Consider the following 21,193-nt stretch of genomic DNA (forward strand, 5'->3'; position numbering starts at 1 on the left):
AAATTTCTTGAAAACATTTTTGGATTTTATTGATAATAAACAGAATTCTGAACTCGCCTGCACCATTGTGCATCCTTCTTCTAATATAGTCATCATAACTCATCACACCTTTATGTTCCCGTTATGTTCCCTTTATCCTTTATGTTCCATGGTCCACCTCAAGAACCGCTCAGCGATCGCGGACGCGTCTTCCTGTCGGAAGTAGTTGAAGCGATTCTCAAAGAGTGCCACGTTGTTCATCGTACGACTACGGCGTACCACCCTCAAACGAATGGCCTCACAGAACGCTTCAACCGTACGCTCGGCGACATGCTTTCAATGTACGTTGCCTCCGACCACACGAACTGGGACGCCGTTCTGCCATTCGTCACCTACGCGTATAATACCGCTACGCAGAGCACCACTGGATTTTCCCCCTATTTCTTGCTGTATGGTCGACACCCTTCGCACACCATCGACACCATTCTTCCGTACCGGCCGGATGCATCCGAGTGCGTGCCTATTTCTGCCACGGTCAGACATGCAGAAGAGTGCCGCGTCCTCGCACGGGCCTTTACTTCAGCTGATCAAGAGCGCCAGAGGAGCACTCGCGGTGACGCCACTGCCACGGTCACCTTCGATCCGGGAGCGCTCGTGTGGCTCTCAGTTCCTTTAACTGCCCCTGGCCTCTCATCAAAACTGGTCCCTAAGTATGAAGGCCCTTATCGTGTTCTCGAACGCGCATCTCATGTGAACTATGTCATAGAACCAGTTGAGCCATCTTCACACATGCGCCGCCGTGGACGAGACATTGTCCATGTCGACCGTTTAAAGCGTTACTACGACCCGCTCATCGTGACGAGCTGTTAGGTAGCCGGACGGCTCGCTTCTCGCTCCCGGGGGGTGATTGTAGCGAAGAGAGACGCTAGTGGGTTCAGCGCTACTGGCTCTAAACGCTAGTGGGTCGAGCGCTCCTGCTCAGCAACGGCTCTCGTGCTTGGAAGCTGTGACTGCCCTGCCCGTCGACGTTGCGCTGCTCCGAGCTCTGCCAAATAAACACCTTTAGAATATATATATATATATCTGAGGCATGTGAGTGAGTGAGTGAGTGAGTGAGTGAGTGAGTGAGTGAGTGAGTGAGTGAGTGAGTGAGTGAGTGAGTGAGTGAGTGAGTGAGTGAGTGAGTGAGTGAGTGAGTGAGTGAGTGAGGAAACTTTATTGCAGGTCCGGCGAGGACGCGAACTCGTCGCGTACCCGGCTAGCCCCACGTCGTGACCGGCAGGTCTAACCCACCGGCCCGGTCGCGGGCACACCGGACAGCCAGGATTTGCTTTTCTAGAGCAGGGCTACGCAGAAGCGAGTCCCACTCCTCCTTGGTGAACTTGGGGTATGTCGACCCGCACTCCCAGAGCATGTGCGCTAGAGTGGAGGTCTGCCCGCAGGAGGGGCAGGCGTCGTCGCGATACACGTCCGGGTAAGCCTCGCGGAAAACGGACAGACACGGATACGTGCTGGTCTGCAGAAGCCTAAGCGAAACGGCTTGCGCCCTATTCAACTTGGGGTGAGGGGGTGGAAAGACCCTTCTAGACATGTAGAAGACATGCAGCGTCCCTGTGGCCGTAGGGAGGAGGGGAGTCGGTCCATCTTGCAGAGGAAGCGCGGTCGGTGAGGTCACGTGCAGCCTCGTGAGCAGACTCACTGAGGTTCGGGGGAACACGCTCGACCGACTCAATGTGAGCGGGAAACCAGTGGATTGAATGACGCGTGAGATCATATCGACTCGAGCTACTAAGAAGACGAGCAGCTTGCTTGGCGATGAAACCCTTCTGAAAAACCCTAACTGCTGTTTTGGAGTCGCTGTATATCTCGGACCCACGACCGTCTAGCAGGGCGAGGGCGATGGCGGCTTGCTCGGCGACTCCGGGGTCTGAAGTGCGAATGGAGGCGCTATTGGAAATCTTGCCGCTGGAGTCGACCACAACGATGGCAAAGGTCTTCCCATCGCTGTACACCGCGGCGTCGACGAAGCTTACTCTAATGTCTCGTTGCTTGATCTGTTTGAGGATGGCTGCTGCTCTGGCCTTGCGTCTGCCCTCGTTATGGACGGGATGGACGTTTCGGGGCACAGGGGCCACTTCGAACTTGTCTCGAATGTGCCTAGGGATCGGGGTACTGACCATCGGGAATCCCGCAGGTTGGTAACCCAGCTCTTCGAGGATGTGTTTACCTGCCGCTGTGGTACTCAGGCGAGTGAGTTGCTCGCGTTCTTGGGATTCGGCAATCTCCTCGGCTGTGTTATGCACCCCCAGCTTGAGGAGATCCTCGGTATGGGTCCTGATGGGTAGCCCGAGAGCCCTCTTGACCATTTTGCGGATGAGAGCGTTGAGCTTGTCTCGCTCCGCTCTGAGCCAGTTGTGCATAGAAATTGTGTACGTAAAGCGACATAATACGAAGGCATTAATAAGCCTGAGGAGATTGTTTACCTTCATTCCTCGGTGCCAGCTTGCTATTCTGCGAACGAGAGGGAAAGCGTTGTCCGTCTTTGCAATGATCTTGCGGAGAGCCGTTCCGCTCCCGCTGTTGAATTCGACAAACATGCCCAGGACCCGAATTCAGGACGAACACGTTGTTTCTGCGCTGATTCTGCTGTGGTGCGTCGAGAAGGATCTCAACCATGACATATTCAATTCTACCACTCGCCAGGTTGAGGTCGTGGGTGAGATGAGTCAGCCTTTTATCAATCAAGGTGCAAATCCCTCGCTCCCCAGGTAGGCCCGACAAGGCCCTGTAGCCCTGGAGCGAGGCGGCGGAGAGTAATGTTTCCTGGAGAGCAATGACTTGATGTTTGACAGCGAAAGACCTGAAGAACTGCTGCAGAGGGGCTTTTTTGTTAGAATACCCCCTGCAGTTCCATTGCCAAATGCGAAAACTCTCTTTGGACCTATTCATTATGGCGGCCCGGATGGACAACCACCTAACGGGCCAGTTAGGGCTGCGCAAAGACTGGCACCTCCTGTCGCCGCCCTGGTGGCATACTGAAGTCTAGGTTCCTTAAGTATGGCGGGAACGGTGAGCGGTTGTACGACGGAGGCGGATGAAGCCATTCGCGCCTCAATGGCGCGAATGCGGCTGCTTATCGCGATCAAAGCTGCGCCATTGCCAGCCTTGCAATATATGCTTCACTGTTGAAGGTGATTTACTCACCGAAGTGTGCCGCTAGGTGAGCTGAGCCGTAACGTACATGTATATAGTGCACTCACACGCTTATGAACCTAAAAGACCTCAGCTTAGAAAGGGTGCCCAACTCTGGAAACGGCACTGCCCTTTTGAAAACAGTCGCAAACGTAGCTATAACACAGTAAGGCGTAGCCGCACATGGGACGCAGGCAGAACAAATATTGAAGAGAAAGATGGGGGCAGGATGGGAAGGCAAAACATCACAACGCTCAGCAAGGAAATGAGCCAGCAGCAGTTTTATGGTTCTCGTTTACCTTTGGCGGTGCTTCGCACTGAACGCGAGGCTTGCTGCGTTCCTTAGCACTAGCACTCCCCTCCTCCCCTCTTGCGCCTGTCTGCCACCGGGAGGCACCGGCCGCAACATGAGGAGACAATGCTAGGTTCTGCAAAAGCTGGTCGGAAGTAAGAAATGCGGGGGAAAAGCATAGGCGCGGTGCCAATTGCCGCGGGACGCAGTGGGGCGACATTGAAGGTACACAATATAGAAACAATAAATCACTTTAGACTGATACAATATTCCCTCAAAACTATGTTCCCGCTAATGTAACGGCAATGGGTTTATTATTAGTAGAGAAAAATAGAGCTTAAACTTATAGTTTTTTTTTAATTCGTGCCGAAAGCCAGCGCCGGCACGTTAATCTGACGTCACGGATCCCAAAGTTTGTCGTATTTGGACCGTTGTGCCTCAGGAAAAGCACCTGAAACTAGGCGAGTTAACCCACCGTGACTATCGCGTTGCGCTGCTAAGCACGTGGTCACGGGATCAAATCACAGCCATGGCAGTGGCATTGCGATGGGGGCAAAATGCAAAAAACGCCTGTGTACCGTACATTGGGTGCACGTTAAGGAACCACAGATGGTCAAAATTAACCCGAAGTAACCCCCTATGGCGTGCGTCATAATTAGATCGTTGTTTTCGCACGTAATACCCCCAGAATCCCTTTTTCTAGCTTGGTGAGTTCAGTCTGTGGTTTCCTTAGAATACAATATGGCCTCCATCTTTGCTGACAAAAAAGTACACGGCCTGAGCAGATACCATGGGCCGAAAGTTTTTATCTTTCCGGGAGGCAGGGGGGGGAGGCACAAAGGACAACATAAGGGAAATTAGTTTTACTTACTAATCGAAATGAAGAAGTGATAAATTAATGAAAAATGAAAATGGATGAAAAAACAACTGGCCGCAGGTAAAGAACGATGCCACGTCTTCGCATTACGAGTTAGATGCTCTTTCCAACTGAGCTACCGCGGCGCCGTTTTCCCATTCACTTTCTGGGATATTTATGTCATACTATATTGTGAAGTTGGACAAGTCCCAAGTTCCGTGAGGTCAATCTCCCCGCTGCCTACCACTGTTGTGAAAGTCGGGGTCTATGCGGCCAACGAAGGTTCCATGGATGGTGCCATGCCAGGTGCCGGGAGAAAGAAGGGTTCCGAGTGACGTTGAAGAGAATGAAAAAAAAGGATTATATTTAAAAAGTATATGGTTCAGTTTTAAAACACGGCTCCAACAATCGGAGCACACTACGGTAGCGTCTTTGCATGTCCGAGCAACAGCCGCATGGTTGCACTGTTTATGCCCTTTTCTTCCCTCTTTACCTCGTTGAGGGAATTTACTGGCCAATCACAAACACCGAATCATTGTCCTCCCCGGAGAGACAGTTACTGCGCTGCACTTCACCCCAATTTTTCTTCTTTCCTAACAAGAATCTCCATCTCTCACCACCTCTATCGCCCCTCACTGGTTTTGTAGGTGCTGCTCGGGTCTCCAATGTGGTGCTTCTGCCTCCTACATGCTACTGGTGGTGCTCCTGTCTTCAACGTGGCACACTGCGAAGCAACCGCGTGGCAAACCGTGAACCCGCCGTTGGTTTCTCGGTCAATAACCCTGTCATCGATTAGTGCCCTCATCGTGGCGGTCAGGATGGCGTCGTTGCTGTCTTGAAGTGAAGTGAATGATGAGGCGTGAACATCAACCGTGACAACTGCATGCCGCTGGTGGGGCTTCCCCCCCCCCCCCCGCTCTGAAGGACTGCCCCGGCACAACAACCACTAGAACTCTGGAATTATGTATGTATGTATGTATGTATGTATGTATGTATGTATGTATGTATGTATGTATGTATGTATGTATGTATGTATGTATGTATGTATGTGAACGGAAACTGAACTGAAAGAGAGAAAGGAAACCAAGGGCACGATTCAAGTTTGACTACATATCAAGTTTGACTACAACAGCCGAGCAGTCATTTATAGCTGAGTGGACAGATAAAAAATCAAGGCCAAGGATCACGTCGTGAGGACAATGGTCAAGTACATGGAATAATACAGATGTGTGGCGACCGGCGACGCTGACACGAGCGGCACACATTCCCAGCACAGCGACAGTTCCCCCATCAGCGACTCGTACGACGCGGGACTCGGCAGGAGTGAGCACTTTCTTGAGCCGCTTCCGGAGATCAGCGCTCGTGACCGAGAGGTGTGCGCCGGTGTCGATCAGGGCAGTGACAGGTAGAGCATCAACTTCCACGGTGATTAGGTTCTGATCTGTTGGCAAGGTAAGAAGAGGATTTGCAGGTCGAGAGTTCAATGCAGCGTCACTTCGGTAGCTGCATCCGTCAGTTTTCCGGGGATGAGCGTACAGAAGGGTGAGGCGATGAAAAACGGCGGAGCAGGGGCGAGTGGGAACGACGATCGGTGCGGCGACGGCGAACGGCTCGAGCGTCTGATGGACGCAGAAGGGCCGCGGTCACGGTTTGTCGGGTCCTTTGGAGCATGACATTGCTGGCGCTGGTTGTCATTGTGGCGGTAGTAGAACGTGGGGCGTGAAAACGAGGGCTGCCGATAACGGCAATAGCGAGAAATGTGCCACACGCCGCTAAATGGAAGCATATATGGGCTTGTTGTCTGGTGTTCGCCATTGGGCCGGATCTCGATAGCATCGAAACGTCGGTGAGGTCGATGAAGAGGGGCAGGGTTAACCGGAGGGCGTGTTATGGAGCACATCGGTTTAATTCCTGTGCTGACCAGTTCTTCACGGACAACTGCGTGGATGAGGGAGATCATATCGAGTGCGTATCCTCAAAAGGGCGCGCGAAAGAAGATGGCGACGCAGCCTCGATTTCGCGCCGCACAATTCGGACAACGCTATCTGTATACAGTGGACGACTGAAGAGCCTAATAAGCGTCTTCGCACGACGACGTAGCGGCTGTGTTGGGAAGCCGCACGAACTGTCCGGCAATGCGACGGCTCTCTGCGCCTTCGAAACGTCTGCACTTACGGATAATATCGTCTACCGTCGAGCAGTCTTTAAAAACTAGCAAGTTAAATGCATCAACGGCGATGCCTTTCAGAATGTGCCTCACTTTGTCAGCCTCGGGCATGCTGGTATTAACGCGGCGGCACAGAGCTAGGGCGTCCAGGATGTACGCAACGTACGACTCGGTAGCTGTCTGCGCCTGACAAGATAGGTCTATCGCAGCGGCGCACTTGCGACCAGCGAGCTTGCCGAAGAGGTCGCGAAGTTTTTGCTCGCATACGTCCCAGCTGGTCTACTCTTCTTCATATGTGTCATACCAGGTGCGTGCTGGTCCGTGGAGGTAGAAGATTTGCGAGCATCACTGTTAGGTCCCATTTGTCGTGTGAAGTGACGCCTTCCTGTGTGCCAAGCCATTCTTCGATGTCGACTTAGTCGGTGCCGTTACCAGAGAAGGTGCCGGGATCGCGCGGATGGGTCAAGACGACTGACGGTTGCGGTGTCGCGGATGCTTACGGCACGGATGTGCCGGGTGCTGACGCCGTGCTGACGCCCAGCGGCCTGGTCGTCTTTCAGCATGGTAGGACTGCCGAGGACAAGCTCGCTGCGGAGTTCCGTCTTATGCAATACCCCGCATCTCCACCAAAAATGAAACGGACAGAGATATGGCCGGTACAACCAGTATGGCCGGACGTTAGGTTAGCCCCACTACGTCGTCTCTTTCGTCTTGTTGGTGATCGTCATCTTTGTCTCTCTCGTGGCACCGTGAGAGTATATATATATATATATATATATATATATATATATATATATATATATATATATATATATTACCTTTAGTGATAGCAAAGTACGCGAAAATTACACGAAGGAAGATTACACCACCGAGAGACGCCAGTCTCTTGGCGGTGCGAGTGGACCCAGGCTGTCAAAATTAGCATTACTCCCATTTCTACCATTAATCTAATGCAATAAAGCATTGCATATTCCAGTCAGCAGTTATAGTGGTGGTTTTCAACAGCTTCGCTGGACATCTACGTTTGCAGGCCCGAGCCGGAATGGCGAGTCATTTTCTTTTCTGCGAGTCCGAGCATAAGCTCTGCTGAGCATGACAGTTATTGATTCCGATTTCTAGTGAAACTAGCTTGGCCTCATTTCGATTACATAAGAAATTATACTTATTTATGACCTCTGCATTCAAGTGACGTTTGCATCGCCAATTAATGTTGTAAATTATTATAATAGTTTCTTTTCTTTCTTCATGAGTCGGTAGCAATGCCTACTGCAGCAATACTGAGACATCTACCATTCACGTGCATTTTACACGCTGTTGATGAGACTCCGCCGAAACGGTCACTAAAGGGTTACTGAATTACTTAAATATCTTAAGTGATTAATGAACTTCTCAAATAGTATAATTAGATTAAGAGTGTCATGAAAAGATTGCGCAGCAACATGCAAAACTCCCGATACAGCTTTCTGTTGCTTAACACGTGCTACACAAAAGTATATATCTGAGCGTGAAAGCCCGCGAATACACACAAAGTGCATCGAGCAGCCAGTTGTGCGGCAATCTTGCGTGTATTCGCGGGCTTCTTTCATGCTCAGAAAGACACTTTTATGTAGCACATATTGAGCAACAGACAACTGTATCGGCAGTTTTTCATGTTGCTTCAAAATTTTCTCATTGACACTTTTAAAGGGCCCCTGAAACAGTTCGGACAAATTTTGTAGACACGTAGGGTACAGCTAAGATAATCATTCGCGCCACAATTTGTGTGAAAAGTCTCATATTAAGAGAGCTACGGATCATTACAAGTTAGCCTCCTCCATAGTCATGCATTTTCTCAACTCGTTCGCCGAGTGATCGGGGCTAAGCTCCGCCTTCACTGGCTCTGCGTCATGATGGCACGTCGTGTCGTCGACTTCCGCTTCTCTAGGAGCGAGCACGCGAAGCTATGGCGAAGCCTCTCCAAACCATAGAGTCAGTATAGTAACTCTATGCTCCAAACTCTCCGCCAGCTGCTTGGCAGTCGACCCCAAGCGACAGATATCGAAGTAGCGTGTGTTGCGAGCATTCTGTCGCAGCGCCGAACGTGTCTGGTATTCCGGTAACCATAGGCGAGCGCGGCGTTTCGACGAATGGTTGGAGGCATAAACTCAAGCTGATGAAGGAACTTTAGCGTAGACGCACGTGAGCTGCCTGATCGGTCTCCCCGTTCCAGCCACCCGTTGGCGCAGAGGTTAACCAGCCAAACAAAGCGCTAATATTGCTCTAACCAAGCATTTGAAACATTTACAAAAACAACGTGTTAACGATTACACTCCTGCGAAAAATTTACACCAGCAGCAAATCAGAATACATTTCGTTCGTGGTACTGTGTGTGGTTGAGCTCTGTGCCACCAAGTGGCTGCACCGTGCAGACCATTCACATTTGCGTTTCTGCTCATCCCGCGAAACAACACGGTAAAGTTGGTTCTTTATTCTATGATAAACCGGCCAGGCCCTGTCCCTTTGCGCTTGCGTTTACCTTAATACCGGACTCGCGAAACGCTTCAGAAGAACTTCAGTTTGGCCTAGCATGGTGTTTACTGCATATCATATTGACCGCAAATAAAGACGCGGACAGCGGGAGAGAACACATAAACAACACGGGCGGCAACGAAACACGGTCCCGAAACGCTATTACGTTAGTAATCTTCCGGTGTAAAGTGACGGCCGCAAACGCACAAATCCTGGCGCCGAATGGATAGCGGCAGTCCGATGTGCTGCAGCCAGTCCGCTCGTCTGCTGCCTTGCAGAGGGACACGATGTCGCAGCTCGACATATTACCAGTCGCTGCGTTTGCAGTCCACAACGCAACAAAGTCGAATCATAGTGCTCGCGAAAAGACAGACCAACTCTGACCGCGGAGCTCTCGTCAAAATGGAGCATGTTGCAAAACAAGCAGACGACGCTCGCTGTGTGCCGGAAGTGCTTAAGTGTAGTGAGAACTTGTTCTTGTGCATTCTCTTTCTGTTACTTTCTTTTTATAGAAACAAATTAACTAACATTCTAACTATTACGAACATAATTTATTCACCATAAAGGTGGAGAAATTATCAATGACGCGCCCTGGGCAGCCAATCGGATAGCTCGCCCTAATGACGTCAATTGGGTGATTTACGTCATATGGGTGAGGGCGGCTGAAAATTCCGCCGAGCAGTGTGCTGTGATCGGCAGCGATGTGTCAATTAATGATCAGAAGGACCTACTCTAATGATTCAGTACGCTTGTACAAAATCGTCAAAATCGTTTCAGGGTCCCTTTAACCTAATTAGAATATCTGAGAAGTTGATTTATTAAGACTAATTATGTAATGAGACAGAATGCAAAAAATAATCCGAGTATCTCCAAGCGACGGCAAACAACATTACCTAGGTTCTGTCCAGCTACGTGACATTTGCATATTTTTAAAAATCTTGGTGCATCATAGTTGGGACACCCTGTATATGTACATACATTGTATCTGTACATTATAGTCACAGCTGAAATCAAACAAAAAAAAAGTGTTGCAGAAAAAAGATACAGATGAGGTAGCTGCCGCTGGTGCTTTAGTGCACTTGACCTCCTATTGCCAGGATTTGCAGAAATAAAACGAAAACATGAATTAACAGTCGTGCATGTTCGCACCGCCAATGATGCAGAAAGCTTTTAGCCGCAATAAATTTTTGAATGAAATGGTAGAGGCAGCTTCCTCAAAGGATGCGGGTAACAGAACTCTCGTAATGACACTTTATGGGGAGTTTAGGCTCCAGCATCACCAGGAGGGGGGGCTCTTCCCCCAACCCCCCAGAAAGTGTCATTACCAGAGTGTTCTGTTACCCACATCATCTGAGGTTTCTTTTGAGTGCCTCCACTGTTTCATCTGAAATTTTATTGCGACTAATAGCTTACAGGCCCTGCCCCCCCACTCTAGTTGGCACCTACGATAGACACCTTGAATATATATGACATTGCGGCAAGCTGGTATGGGAACTTCCAAGGCAGTGCCGCCACCATGCAGTCTTTTGTTTTTGCGCCTTTCATGGCATACCAAGCCTCTGCTCATGGCAAAAGTGGCTTTCATTGATATTGTAGAACACTAATTTAATAACGCAACTAAAATTATTTTTCTTTTTAGTATCCCTTTAATCTTGCAGATCAGCCGAATTTCTTGCAAAGATGGCTGTATTTCTCTGATCAGTCTGGTATTTTTTCCCATCCGTCTTTTATTATAACGCTGTTGTGCAATTTAACAAGTTGGAAATAATGACAAAGGTAATTAATTACTTTTCAGGTCTTATTTTCCCAAAGACTGCAATTGACTGCGCCATCGTGGTGCCTATGGCATTTTCCTTTTGCACGAGGTCACGTGGTCGATCAAACCATGCAGAGAACTTCCTTTATAACAAGTAAAGGAAGTGAAACAGAATAACAAACATAGCACCGTGAAGCTGCAGACTGGAGACTACACCCATGCTGTGCATACATCTCACTCGTGTAACATAAGGAGCCTCCTAAGATGTTACCTAATTTCACCAAATTTTTACCCCGATTTACCAAAAAGCTGCATCCACTACTCGTGGCCCATATTGTGCTGTGATGGAAGAGGCAGACAATAATATGTTTAGGTAGTCAGAAATATTTCATGTTTTCATGCAACATGCATTTTATTTGTGAAAAAAATCATCGCACATAATTACTTTCATTGTTTGCTTCATGTTGCACAGGAACGTATTTTAGCACAACAATCTTACAATGCAGTGCAATTTCTTTTGCGTTGTTCGAAGAAAAGAATATTATTTTTGAATCGACAAGTTCTTATTAGCACGGCAAGTGCATTGCTGGATAACAAAACCATAGGCAAACCTGTATACTCCAGGTGCTGGGCTTGCTTGTATTTTTCATGTGCAAAATGCACAAAATACAAAAGTGAAACAATTTAGGGAGATATATGTTTAGACTAGCCCTTCACTGAAAAAGCTTTTTTTTTTTTTGTGATTGCAACTAATCTGCAACTGCTAGTAGCACAAACTGGAATTCTCAGAGGAAAATGTAAAATGCTGGCGTGTTATACAACTTAAAATGTCGCAACTACCTGCCATTTTCCTCAACGTTACGCTGCTTTTCGACAGAATAATAATTAAAAAAAATCATGCAGATCCCACGCATTGTGGGAATCAAGGTAAGCAAAGCTTTCTTTGCTATTTGATTTGATTGACAACTAGCGGTGATGTTGATGGCGAATGTTTAATTTCTTCAGCATTTGGTGCAATACGAGAATGTCGAGTTGTTAAATGTTACCTTTCATGCACCACTGCTGATTGTCTGTGTAGAACAAAGAACACACAGCAAGACGTGTTTGCTTGAGGCTTTGTTGTGCGTCATTGTTCATAAATTCCGAGAAGGTTACCATTGTCATTGACTCACATGACACATTGCATCTTGGCAGAAGTGTTAAATTTTATTTTAATAATAGGGCTGTATATGGCCAAAACTACAAGTGGATTACGATACATGTGGTAGTGGCAGACTGAATTAATTTTGACCCCCTGCGGTTCTTTAACGTGCACCTAAATATAAATACACGAGCGTTTTTGTACTTAGTCCCCTGTTGAAATGCAGCGGCCGTGATTGAACCTGCAACATCGAGCAATGCCATAGTCACAATGCTACTGCGGCTGCACAGAAGTGTCGATTTAATGTGCGACCACTTCCACAGTGTAGCTTACACGCTATGGTGTTTTAATGCGGCTTTGCATCTGTATGCCTGCGTCGATTGTCCGCTTCACAAAGTTGCACTGTGTTTATATTTCAGAAATAGTAGAAATATACACTACTGCACCTTGAACTTAAATTTATCCAGTTTGTCCGCAACCACTGTAAGTGTCTAGTAGGAACGTTTCATTGTCGTGCTGTCATGCACCGCCAACCAAAATAACCCCCGGCACCGGAAATCATTCTGGGTTTTCTCTAGAATGCCTTTTTTCACGCTCGACAAGACTTAGACATTTCAGCGCAAACACTGCGAACTCGGGCTGGATTTCATGACAACGCACATGCACTTGGAGTCACATAACATAAGGAGCCCCATCCAAGCACGAAGTTTCAAGGGCGTTTTGACGGCAAGCGGGCTTGTGGCGGCACCTCACAGAGGCCACGGAATCTATGGAGTGTGTGGATTTCAATTTTGAAACTTAATGGGTATAAACTCCTCATAAACTTTGATGCAAAAGGTGCATTGACATTTCCAAAGTCGTGGTTTAGTTTTAAATTCTGGAACTTTGCGGGTTTAATGTTGTTTTAAACATTTCACGTCAAAGGTGCATTGAGTTTTTATAAGTCATACATCGAACCATACAACGAGACAAGCCAAATCAACACACCATCAGACAAGCTGATAAAGCATGCAGCAAGGTCCGATGAGACCAAGCATTGTGATGGTTCATTTGTGCCGTCGTGTGAAAGAAATGAATATCAATATTTTTTTTAACGTACGCCAAAGCATCCATGTGAAGACACTAAAGCCAGCAAAGGTAACTAGGTTTGTATTATTATTATTTTTTTGTAGATTTACTTTATTTGCGAGGGCTCATCGAGTCTCTTCAGTTTTCTTGTTCTCGCTACCTACGGGCTACCAGAGGCAGCCAGAGCCCATACGTTTTTCTCATGTTGCCCTGACAACCGTGTGGCCACTTCGGTGCACATTCGTTTTTCTCTGGCCGAGTGGATTTCCGCCTCGCAGAGTTTGACGCTTTCCGGCTAGCAGATCAGAAAACGAAATAATGGTCATTCACTGCCATCCCTGTGGGGACTCTATGGATTGCAATGTGCTCACTTGAGCGCAACCTCTCTGGAAAGTCTTGTCTCGCCAGTGTAGGATACCGAGCAGTATGCGTATGGTTGTCTGTTGACCAAGTGTCTCACGTTTTCTTCTACATTACTTCGGTAGCCACATTAGATGCCCAAAGTAGGCATTTGATTTTGATCAACATGCTTTTCTTCGGGTTTTCTCATTTCGGTGCTGCCGCCCCACGAAAGAAAAAAAAGACATTGTTGCGGCGCAGCAAAGTGTCATATGGTGAAAGTTTTATTTTGTTACTTCTTTTGCGGAAAGTGATGTTGAAAGTGATGTTGATGTTGATGTTGCGGAACGCTTCAGTTGCCTGATACTATTATTATATTATTCGACAGCAATTATATGGACACTCAGGCGCATTCCCGCCGTCGCCGTCATCCTCATGTTCCGTATGAAGTCCAAGCGCGATGACGTCATGACCGTGCACTGCATGCTGTATGTGCGAGTGAAAGCTTGATGGGGGGTGGCATGGGTGAGCCGACGATGGTGGCTCAGTCTTGTGTACGCAAGGGAGAAGAGCGGGGAGGATGCACGCCGCCTTCCTTCGCGCGCGTTACATCAGGGGGAATAGAGGGAGGGGCCAGCCTCAATTCTGTGATCTATGAATCTGTGATTGCGCAACATGTTTATTTGCCTTGTTTGCCGCATTATGCACCCTGATTTTCTTTTAGATACGTAGATTTATTGGATACTTTTACATATATTTAAATATCTTGTTGCGAGGTTTTGTGTATACTTGCAGTGAACTTTGTTTCCAGTGACATTTTTTTTCCCCTTTATCAAGCTGCATCTTCGCATTTGTATATTTCATTGTGTCTTCGCATCTATAATGTACGAGGGTGAGTCAAACGAAAGTGAGCCAACCCATCCTGCGCAATAATGGTTCGGTTCATTATCTGCGAGGCATGTGAGTAGCACACAGGCATCTCTCATTTACAAAAGTGACACACAGGTGTGAGAATAAATGTTCTTTAATGCTCTAATACACTGCATTGAACATAGTTGAGTGACATAATGGATGCTACTAAAGTTGAACAGCATGGTGTCATGAGGTTTTTGACGGCTGAAGGTGTTTCCCCAAAAGAAATTAGTCGTCGTACAGCTGCTGTGTACACTGAACATTGTATTTCATTGGCAGCTGTGAAGCATTGGAGCAAATGGTTCAAAAAAGGACTTGAAAGTTTCAAATACGATCCAAGAACGGGCCACAGCCATCGTGTAATCACCCCCAACACAACTGCAAAGGTTGATGAGCTGATTAGACAAGAACGGAGGATAAGCATAGATGAACTGGCAGAGCGTGCGAACATCACCCGCAGTTTGGGTCACATCATAATTCATGAAAATCTCGGTTATCGGCTCTTGTGTGCGCAATGTATGCCCAAGATTTTGAACCACCGCCAGAAGACGGAGAGGTTCGGCGGTGCCTTGGCTCATCTGATCCGGTACCAGAATGAGGGTGCCGACTTCTTGTCTGCAACTGTGACTGGGGATGACTCATGGTGACACTACTACAAGCCTGATACACGATGGCAAAGCTTACAGTGGAAACATTCAAATTCACCACTCCAAAAAAAGCAAAGGCCATCATTTCCGCTGGGAAGGTGTTGTGGACTTTTTTTTTTTTTGATCGTCAGGGGCACATTACTGATAGAATTTGCTAAACCTGGAGAGACTATCAATTGTTTCTGATATTGTGAAACATTGGACAACAAACAACATGGAAATTTGACAAATGGGGTCATCTTGCTCCACGACAATGCCTGTCCCCACGTCGCTGATGTGGTTAACACAAAACTGGCAAAGTTCAAGTGGTAAACGCTGCAACATCCGCCATACAGCCCAGACCTGTCGCCTTGCGACTTCTCATTTTGGGGCAATTGAAGAAGACAGCTCAAGGGATGATTAAAAAGACGGCGCCGAATAAAACAACACACGATGAAGGGGGACACGAGACAGCACGTAGGCGCCTACGTGCTGTCTCGTGTCCCCCTTCTTCGTGTGTTGTTTTATTCGGCGCCGTCTTTGTAATCATGCTTAACCAACTAGCCCACCAACACATGCTCAGTTAGCTCAAGGGAACCAGGTTTGTGTCGGACAACGACGTGAAAGAGCCAGTTACAGAATTCTTGAAGCAGCAACCCAAGGAGTTCTATGATACGTGAATCACGCAACTCGTTAGTCAGTGGGACAAATGTCTAAATGGTCATGGAGACTACTTTTAAATAAAGTTCACCGTTTGTCATATATTCGCTTCGGCTCACTTTCATTTGACTCGCCCTCGTATATTTTGTAGAGCTCCTGCTTTTTATATGTGCTCCCTGTTCCGACTATAATTTTGGTGCAATCACTCGCAGTACATGGCTGGTGACAACTGCGCCTGTGCAATACACTGGAACAAGAACAACGTCATTGAGATTTTTCCCTGGCCTTTGCATTTGTAACAGAATATAAAGAAGGTTCTTGAATGAAAAAGTTTCATTAAAATATTTGTCCTCAACTTGTTCATTTCATGGCCTTTACATTTTTCGTATCAGCGGCACGTACTGCTTTGCTGGTTTCAAACTGATATAGTTCTAAAGTTCGTGTGATATTTTCTCTACTTATTAAATAGAGAGAAAATGTGGAAGCATTGATATCAGTTATTTCGGGTACAATTTTTGGGACACACGAGTATATTATTCGTTCATGAAAAAATACATTTTACTTGTCTCCACAGTGCTTAGCGTTCAAATTCATTTGCAGCATATTTGGCAATGACAATGCAGCTATTCATGTATTTGATCCCCCAACAAATTCTCGTAACAAGGAGGCCGAGCTGCAACGTGAGCCCCCCCCGAACAAAATTTCTGGCTACACCACTGAACACGACCTCCAGTTGAAATCAATAAACAACCATGTCTTCCTCAGCGAGTTGGGGGTGAGAATGGGGGTGTAAAGGCACATAGGAATTTATCCCATGAGGCCCGCAGCGTCTCAATAACAGCATCTCAAAACACTAGCTGTAATGAAGGAACAATGCCAGAACACTCCCCTTACCACTGGTACCATTGTATGGCAGTACCGCTATTGTGCAGTCATGCTGCACGGTGGTAACACTGGTACTGATGCCACCAGGAGCACCGGTATCAGAACTATCTCAAAGATCGGCCCATGATTAGGCTAGAAACATACCTGATATGGAAAAGCGGGGGTAACTCGCCAAGAAAGACTTTGTCTTAGAAAAAAACATGCAGATCCAATGAAATGCTGAACTTCTTATGATGCAAAGCTTGTGCGAGTTGGCAAAGTAGCAGCAGTAGCTGAGGATACAAAGATAGCCTCATTACCTGTAGCTGTTAGCTGTCTGCCATAAGGAGGAAGGCAATGTACGATGCTCGTCAAGAGAAGAACGTTGATGAGAGGTGTATGCACAGAGGAATATGACACATATCTAAATATGTTTAAGGTTTCATACCCCTTGTGTTACAGTGGAAAATCTATTCAGGGGGACTGGCCAATAATATCCAAGTACATACGTACCCAGTACCAGATACCCAGTTACACACACCCCGAAGTTGTCTGTTCAGGCATATACCCAGTGATCAAATTATCTACCCAGCACAACAGCAGCCAGCAGACACCCAGTGACCCAAGTTGTCTATATATATCCATAAATATATCCGGTGAGGAAACGATGAGGAACACCAAATCCAGGGGAAGAGGCAATGCAAGCTTCGCTCTAAAGAGAAAGTTGCAGCTGCCATACTTTTGTTTTCTTGTGAACCCTTCACATCCCAAGCCCAAGATGCATTAATCCTTGCAGTTTTAACAATACTGCCAAAAAACTCTACTAACTAGGTGTCCATGCTTTGCTTGGCAGAGACAAGTTGACGTCATTTTGCATTGTGGAGTTGAATTTTAGCAGTTAAATTATTTGGTGCATTACATTCCTTATGTTATCATCTCTTGCTATAATTACATCTGAAACTTGCACATGTGCTGTGGAAGAGTCTTCTTATTTTTCAAAATACCACATTTGATTATCATCAGAATATATTGTGCAACAGTATGGCTGAAGAAAAGTTTGCAAGAATGTAACCTTTTTCTTTTTTCAGGAGGATGGGAGTTAGAGTTAACCAAGAATAATGAAGCACCGACAATAACAGATACAGCAACTTGTACCTTTGAGCCGCCAGAAGACTATGTCCAATGGTAATGCAAGCAGTGAGAAATGTGTGATTTTATTTTGTAAATGGTGTCAGTTCGACACCCAATCTTACCACAGCACTACCGCCATTTACAATGAGACTCATTATGGTAAATACTACACTCACCACTTGAGTACAGTGTACTAGAGGCGTCTTCCAGAAAGCAAAACTTCAAATGCAGAACTTGATCACCGGCTAAGGGCATTAATAAGCAACAAATTTGGATTTCATGATGCATCCAACTCCCTTTAACAACATTACACTTTTAGCTGCCAATGGAGAGGACACATGTGCGTAAAAAATGTTTATTTAAAAGAACGAGATAGTGGCAGTTTAAGAACACTATCCACTTATGAACAATGTGCATAGATTTCTATCCATCGTTGTAATGCTTTATTTAAACATTTGATTTATTCTATAGTTTGTGCGCTTCTAAGGTGTAAAAAGGGCAGTGTAAATATAAACACCATTTCCCAGTACAGTGGATTTGGCACAATACGAGTACATCACAAACACTGCATTACTGATTCATGCTTTGCATTGGATACTCACAATTCAATTTGTTTGCAAACCTCTAACACATATCTTTGGCATGTTTCCATCAATACACGTTTAAACTGGAGCACTTATTATGACTCATACCTTCCAAGTCCTTTGACACAGATCCTTTACTTTAAAGCTATAAACTTGCTCTCTTAGAGGCACTGGGAAAAGCTAAAGTTTAGCACAAAATCTCAAGGATTTCGTTTCAGAAAAATATAGTGCATTGAATATGCACACCAAACAGTAGAATCATTCACAGAATATTGCTACAGTTTAATAACACAGCCAATAATGTACTATTGGTGCAGAATAGAATGTCTTGAACTGCTTTTAAAAAAAAAAAATTTTAGCACAGAAGGTGCTGTTATAAACATACTGTCTTTTCACTCAGGAATACAAGCAGTAACAAATATTTTAACTTGTACAATGATTATTGTGAACATTAGGTGACCCCTTAAGCTTCAATATCATGCACAGTCTCATATTTTATCAAATGAACAGGAAGGTCTCATGCATACGCTTAGTGGTCCATTAAAAATAAGATAGTCTTCAGAGGCGGTGTAGCTGCCATTAGCCCCTTGTATAAAGTAGTGTGTTAAGCTAATTTATTTAGTAAAACCCTTTAATATAATACAATGAGCACAAAACTGGTAGGCAGGCATGTGACAGTTGATGGACCGCTAAGTTTTGAATTAGCCTTTGCCAAAGGGGCATCTTGGTTCCAGGATTTCACATCGTAATCAGTCATGAAGAGTTTTACAGTGTTACAGCACTGCAATGAGTATCAGCAACCTATCACAGTGCTCAGCCACAACACAGTACAACCTCTTCCGTGCCATATATCTTTACCATCTAATGCAGCAAATGACTTGCAACTAAGTGAAAAGAAGCACCAGCCCCACAAATGAATGACAGAGGTGTCCTCTGGAACCAGTTCATTTAATACTCAGACTAATTTATATGATTTTGGGACAAGTATCTGAAAAAATGTACAAGACTTAATGAGACCAGTTCTAAGGCAGAATCTATTAGATTGGTACGAAACAAGCCTTACAGTTTATGTCCTATGGCTCTGCAAAATTAATGGTAGATGTGAGTGACATGAAATGAGATCAAAAGAAATTGTGCTTTTTATTTTCTTGGCATCAAATTGGCCAAGACAGAAAATATATGCAGTAAACAAAGGTTCAAAAATACTCTTGCTCACAGATGATGAGTGCCCAATGTGAATGAACTTGCACTGAGGTTCAAGTATGAATAAATAAAAGACTACATGGTCAACACTATTTATAATGCAATGTAATAAACATAGAGAAAACAGACTTCACCAGTACAGGAGGCAGTTTAAGTAACTTAAAAAATGTGTCAATAACTAGCTATCCTAAACAACTGAAATTTCACCAATAACTATAGTATACTACAGAGATTGAATACGGCTGCTTTAAGGAATGTGAGGCGGTAATATCAAACTTCTTGGCCATAAGTGACAGAGCCAAAGTGCTTGTAAAATACTAAGCTTGGAATATGTCACAAAAGATGACGCTTTAACTCATGTCCAGAGCACTCCAGTGAGAATGTGGTCATAAACCAGGCAAGGCCATGAAACACTGCTGTGAAGATGATCATTCCCATGGCAAGCAGATAATGGCTGATTGACATGCCAATGTCAAGCCAACTGCCACTGTCTTTGATAAGAAAAAAGAAGTGCTGAAAAAAAAAAGAATACAGAGAATAAAAAGATGCAGTGGCATGCTATTGGCAGTAGCATAATATGAAGGACACAAGGCCAGTCCATTAACAAAGGCAAAGTCTTACAACAATGCCTTATGCTATCACCACAAGGCAACAAATGTTCACTTGGCAACAAGGCATGCAGTGATAAAAACCAAACTAGAAAGCTTAAAATATTTGCTACCAACAGCCTTTCATTGAAAACACGGGCACACTATGTTGTTTGCAAAGAAGAAATGAGAGCGTACTAACAGTGCTTACCAATGCTGTGAAGTCTGACAAGACGACGACTAGAAGGAAGAGAGCCGTGTTCGATACCTTAATTGACTGTAGAAGGGCCCGAAATGCACAGCTCACTATAAGTAATGGGATCAAAACCTGTACAGAGGGGAAAAAAACATAGATTAAAGAATTGTTCAAGAAATAGGATCCTGGCCAAAAAAATGACACATTTCCCTTCATTGGCTCACTATTTCCTCAGGAGACTAATCAGAAAGGACTACAGCAGGATTTCAAGGCAGTAAAACGTGGCTGTCTAGGGCAGCGCAATTTCAGGTTTTCTGCCCCTAGTGTTTGAATATGGGAACCTAATGATCGCAGGAAATAGATAGTTGATATAAAATGACATTCTTGTGGCAGTCAGAGTCAAATATCCAAAGTTACAGCTTGGTGTGTTTGGTGCTCAGTTTACATACATAAAATCACAGTGCTTTGGCTTGCCAGCAAACAAAATGGCACATGGCAGCTACTTTAGTGAAGTGGCATGCATGAACTACGACCAAAAATTAGATGGAGCGTCATGGGTAGCCTGTAATTTAGGTAACCTTTGTACAATGGCTATACACCTCCTTCTGTGCATGTCAGTGCCACCAAGAAATGTGAATGACAGTCAAGAAGCACGCCCAAAGAAGCAGTCATCCAAAAAATTGGTTGGAAACTATTTGCTTTTCACAAAAGAGCAGTCACTCAGTGGTTGGGTGAACTGTAGCAATGGTGCCTTGGCCTCCCTGTTTGAAACACTGCAACCTTAGTGCAATATTGTGGCCAAGACCATGGCCATACTTGGCGTAATGGCTATATTGAGAAATTGTGGTGATCTGTTATTAGTGAGATTTTCTAAGTTGTTTTGTATACATTGCAGAAGTTTTGAAAACAGACAGTACCTGTATAAAAAAAAAACCTAATAGCACAACAATGATACTGCTTCTGAGAAAGAAAATTCATAGAACCTTGATGAGCAAGATGGCAGCCATTGTAAATGGTCGAAATACTGTCATGAAACAGTAGAAGCTTGAGATGGAAAAGCTGTAACGAAAGAAATCTATGTAAAAGCAGCAATAAAGGTGCATTTTATATGTGAAACTATGCCATGGCTAAG

At 45.5% G+C, this 21,193-nt stretch overlaps 1 protein-coding gene across 2 annotated transcripts in view; it reads right to left on the reverse strand.

Moving 5' to 3' along the window:
- Nucleotides 1-17,828: 17,828 nt before the first annotated feature.
- Nucleotides 17,829-21,193, reverse strand: part of LOC142564491 (GPI ethanolamine phosphate transferase 1-like) — a 67,046-nt gene continuing 63,681 nt past the window's right edge. For both annotated transcript variants that reach the window (XM_075675517.1, XM_075675511.1), the window contains exons 23-25: nucleotides 21,045-21,120; nucleotides 20,077-20,193; nucleotides 17,829-19,791 (exon numbers count right to left, since the gene is read on the reverse strand). In XM_075675517.1, coding sequence (XP_075531632.1) covers nucleotides 19,612-19,791; nucleotides 20,077-20,193; nucleotides 21,045-21,120 — 373 coding nt within the window. In that variant the 3' untranslated portion in view covers nucleotides 17,829-19,611. The remainder of the gene's footprint in view (nucleotides 19,792-20,076; nucleotides 20,194-21,044; nucleotides 21,121-21,193) is intronic.

The sequence above is a fragment of the Dermacentor variabilis genome, chromosome 1 (genome assembly GCF_050947875.1).
Source record: "Dermacentor variabilis isolate Ectoservices chromosome 1, ASM5094787v1, whole genome shotgun sequence".
Classification (NCBI taxonomy): domain Eukaryota; kingdom Metazoa; phylum Arthropoda; class Arachnida; order Ixodida; family Ixodidae; genus Dermacentor; species Dermacentor variabilis.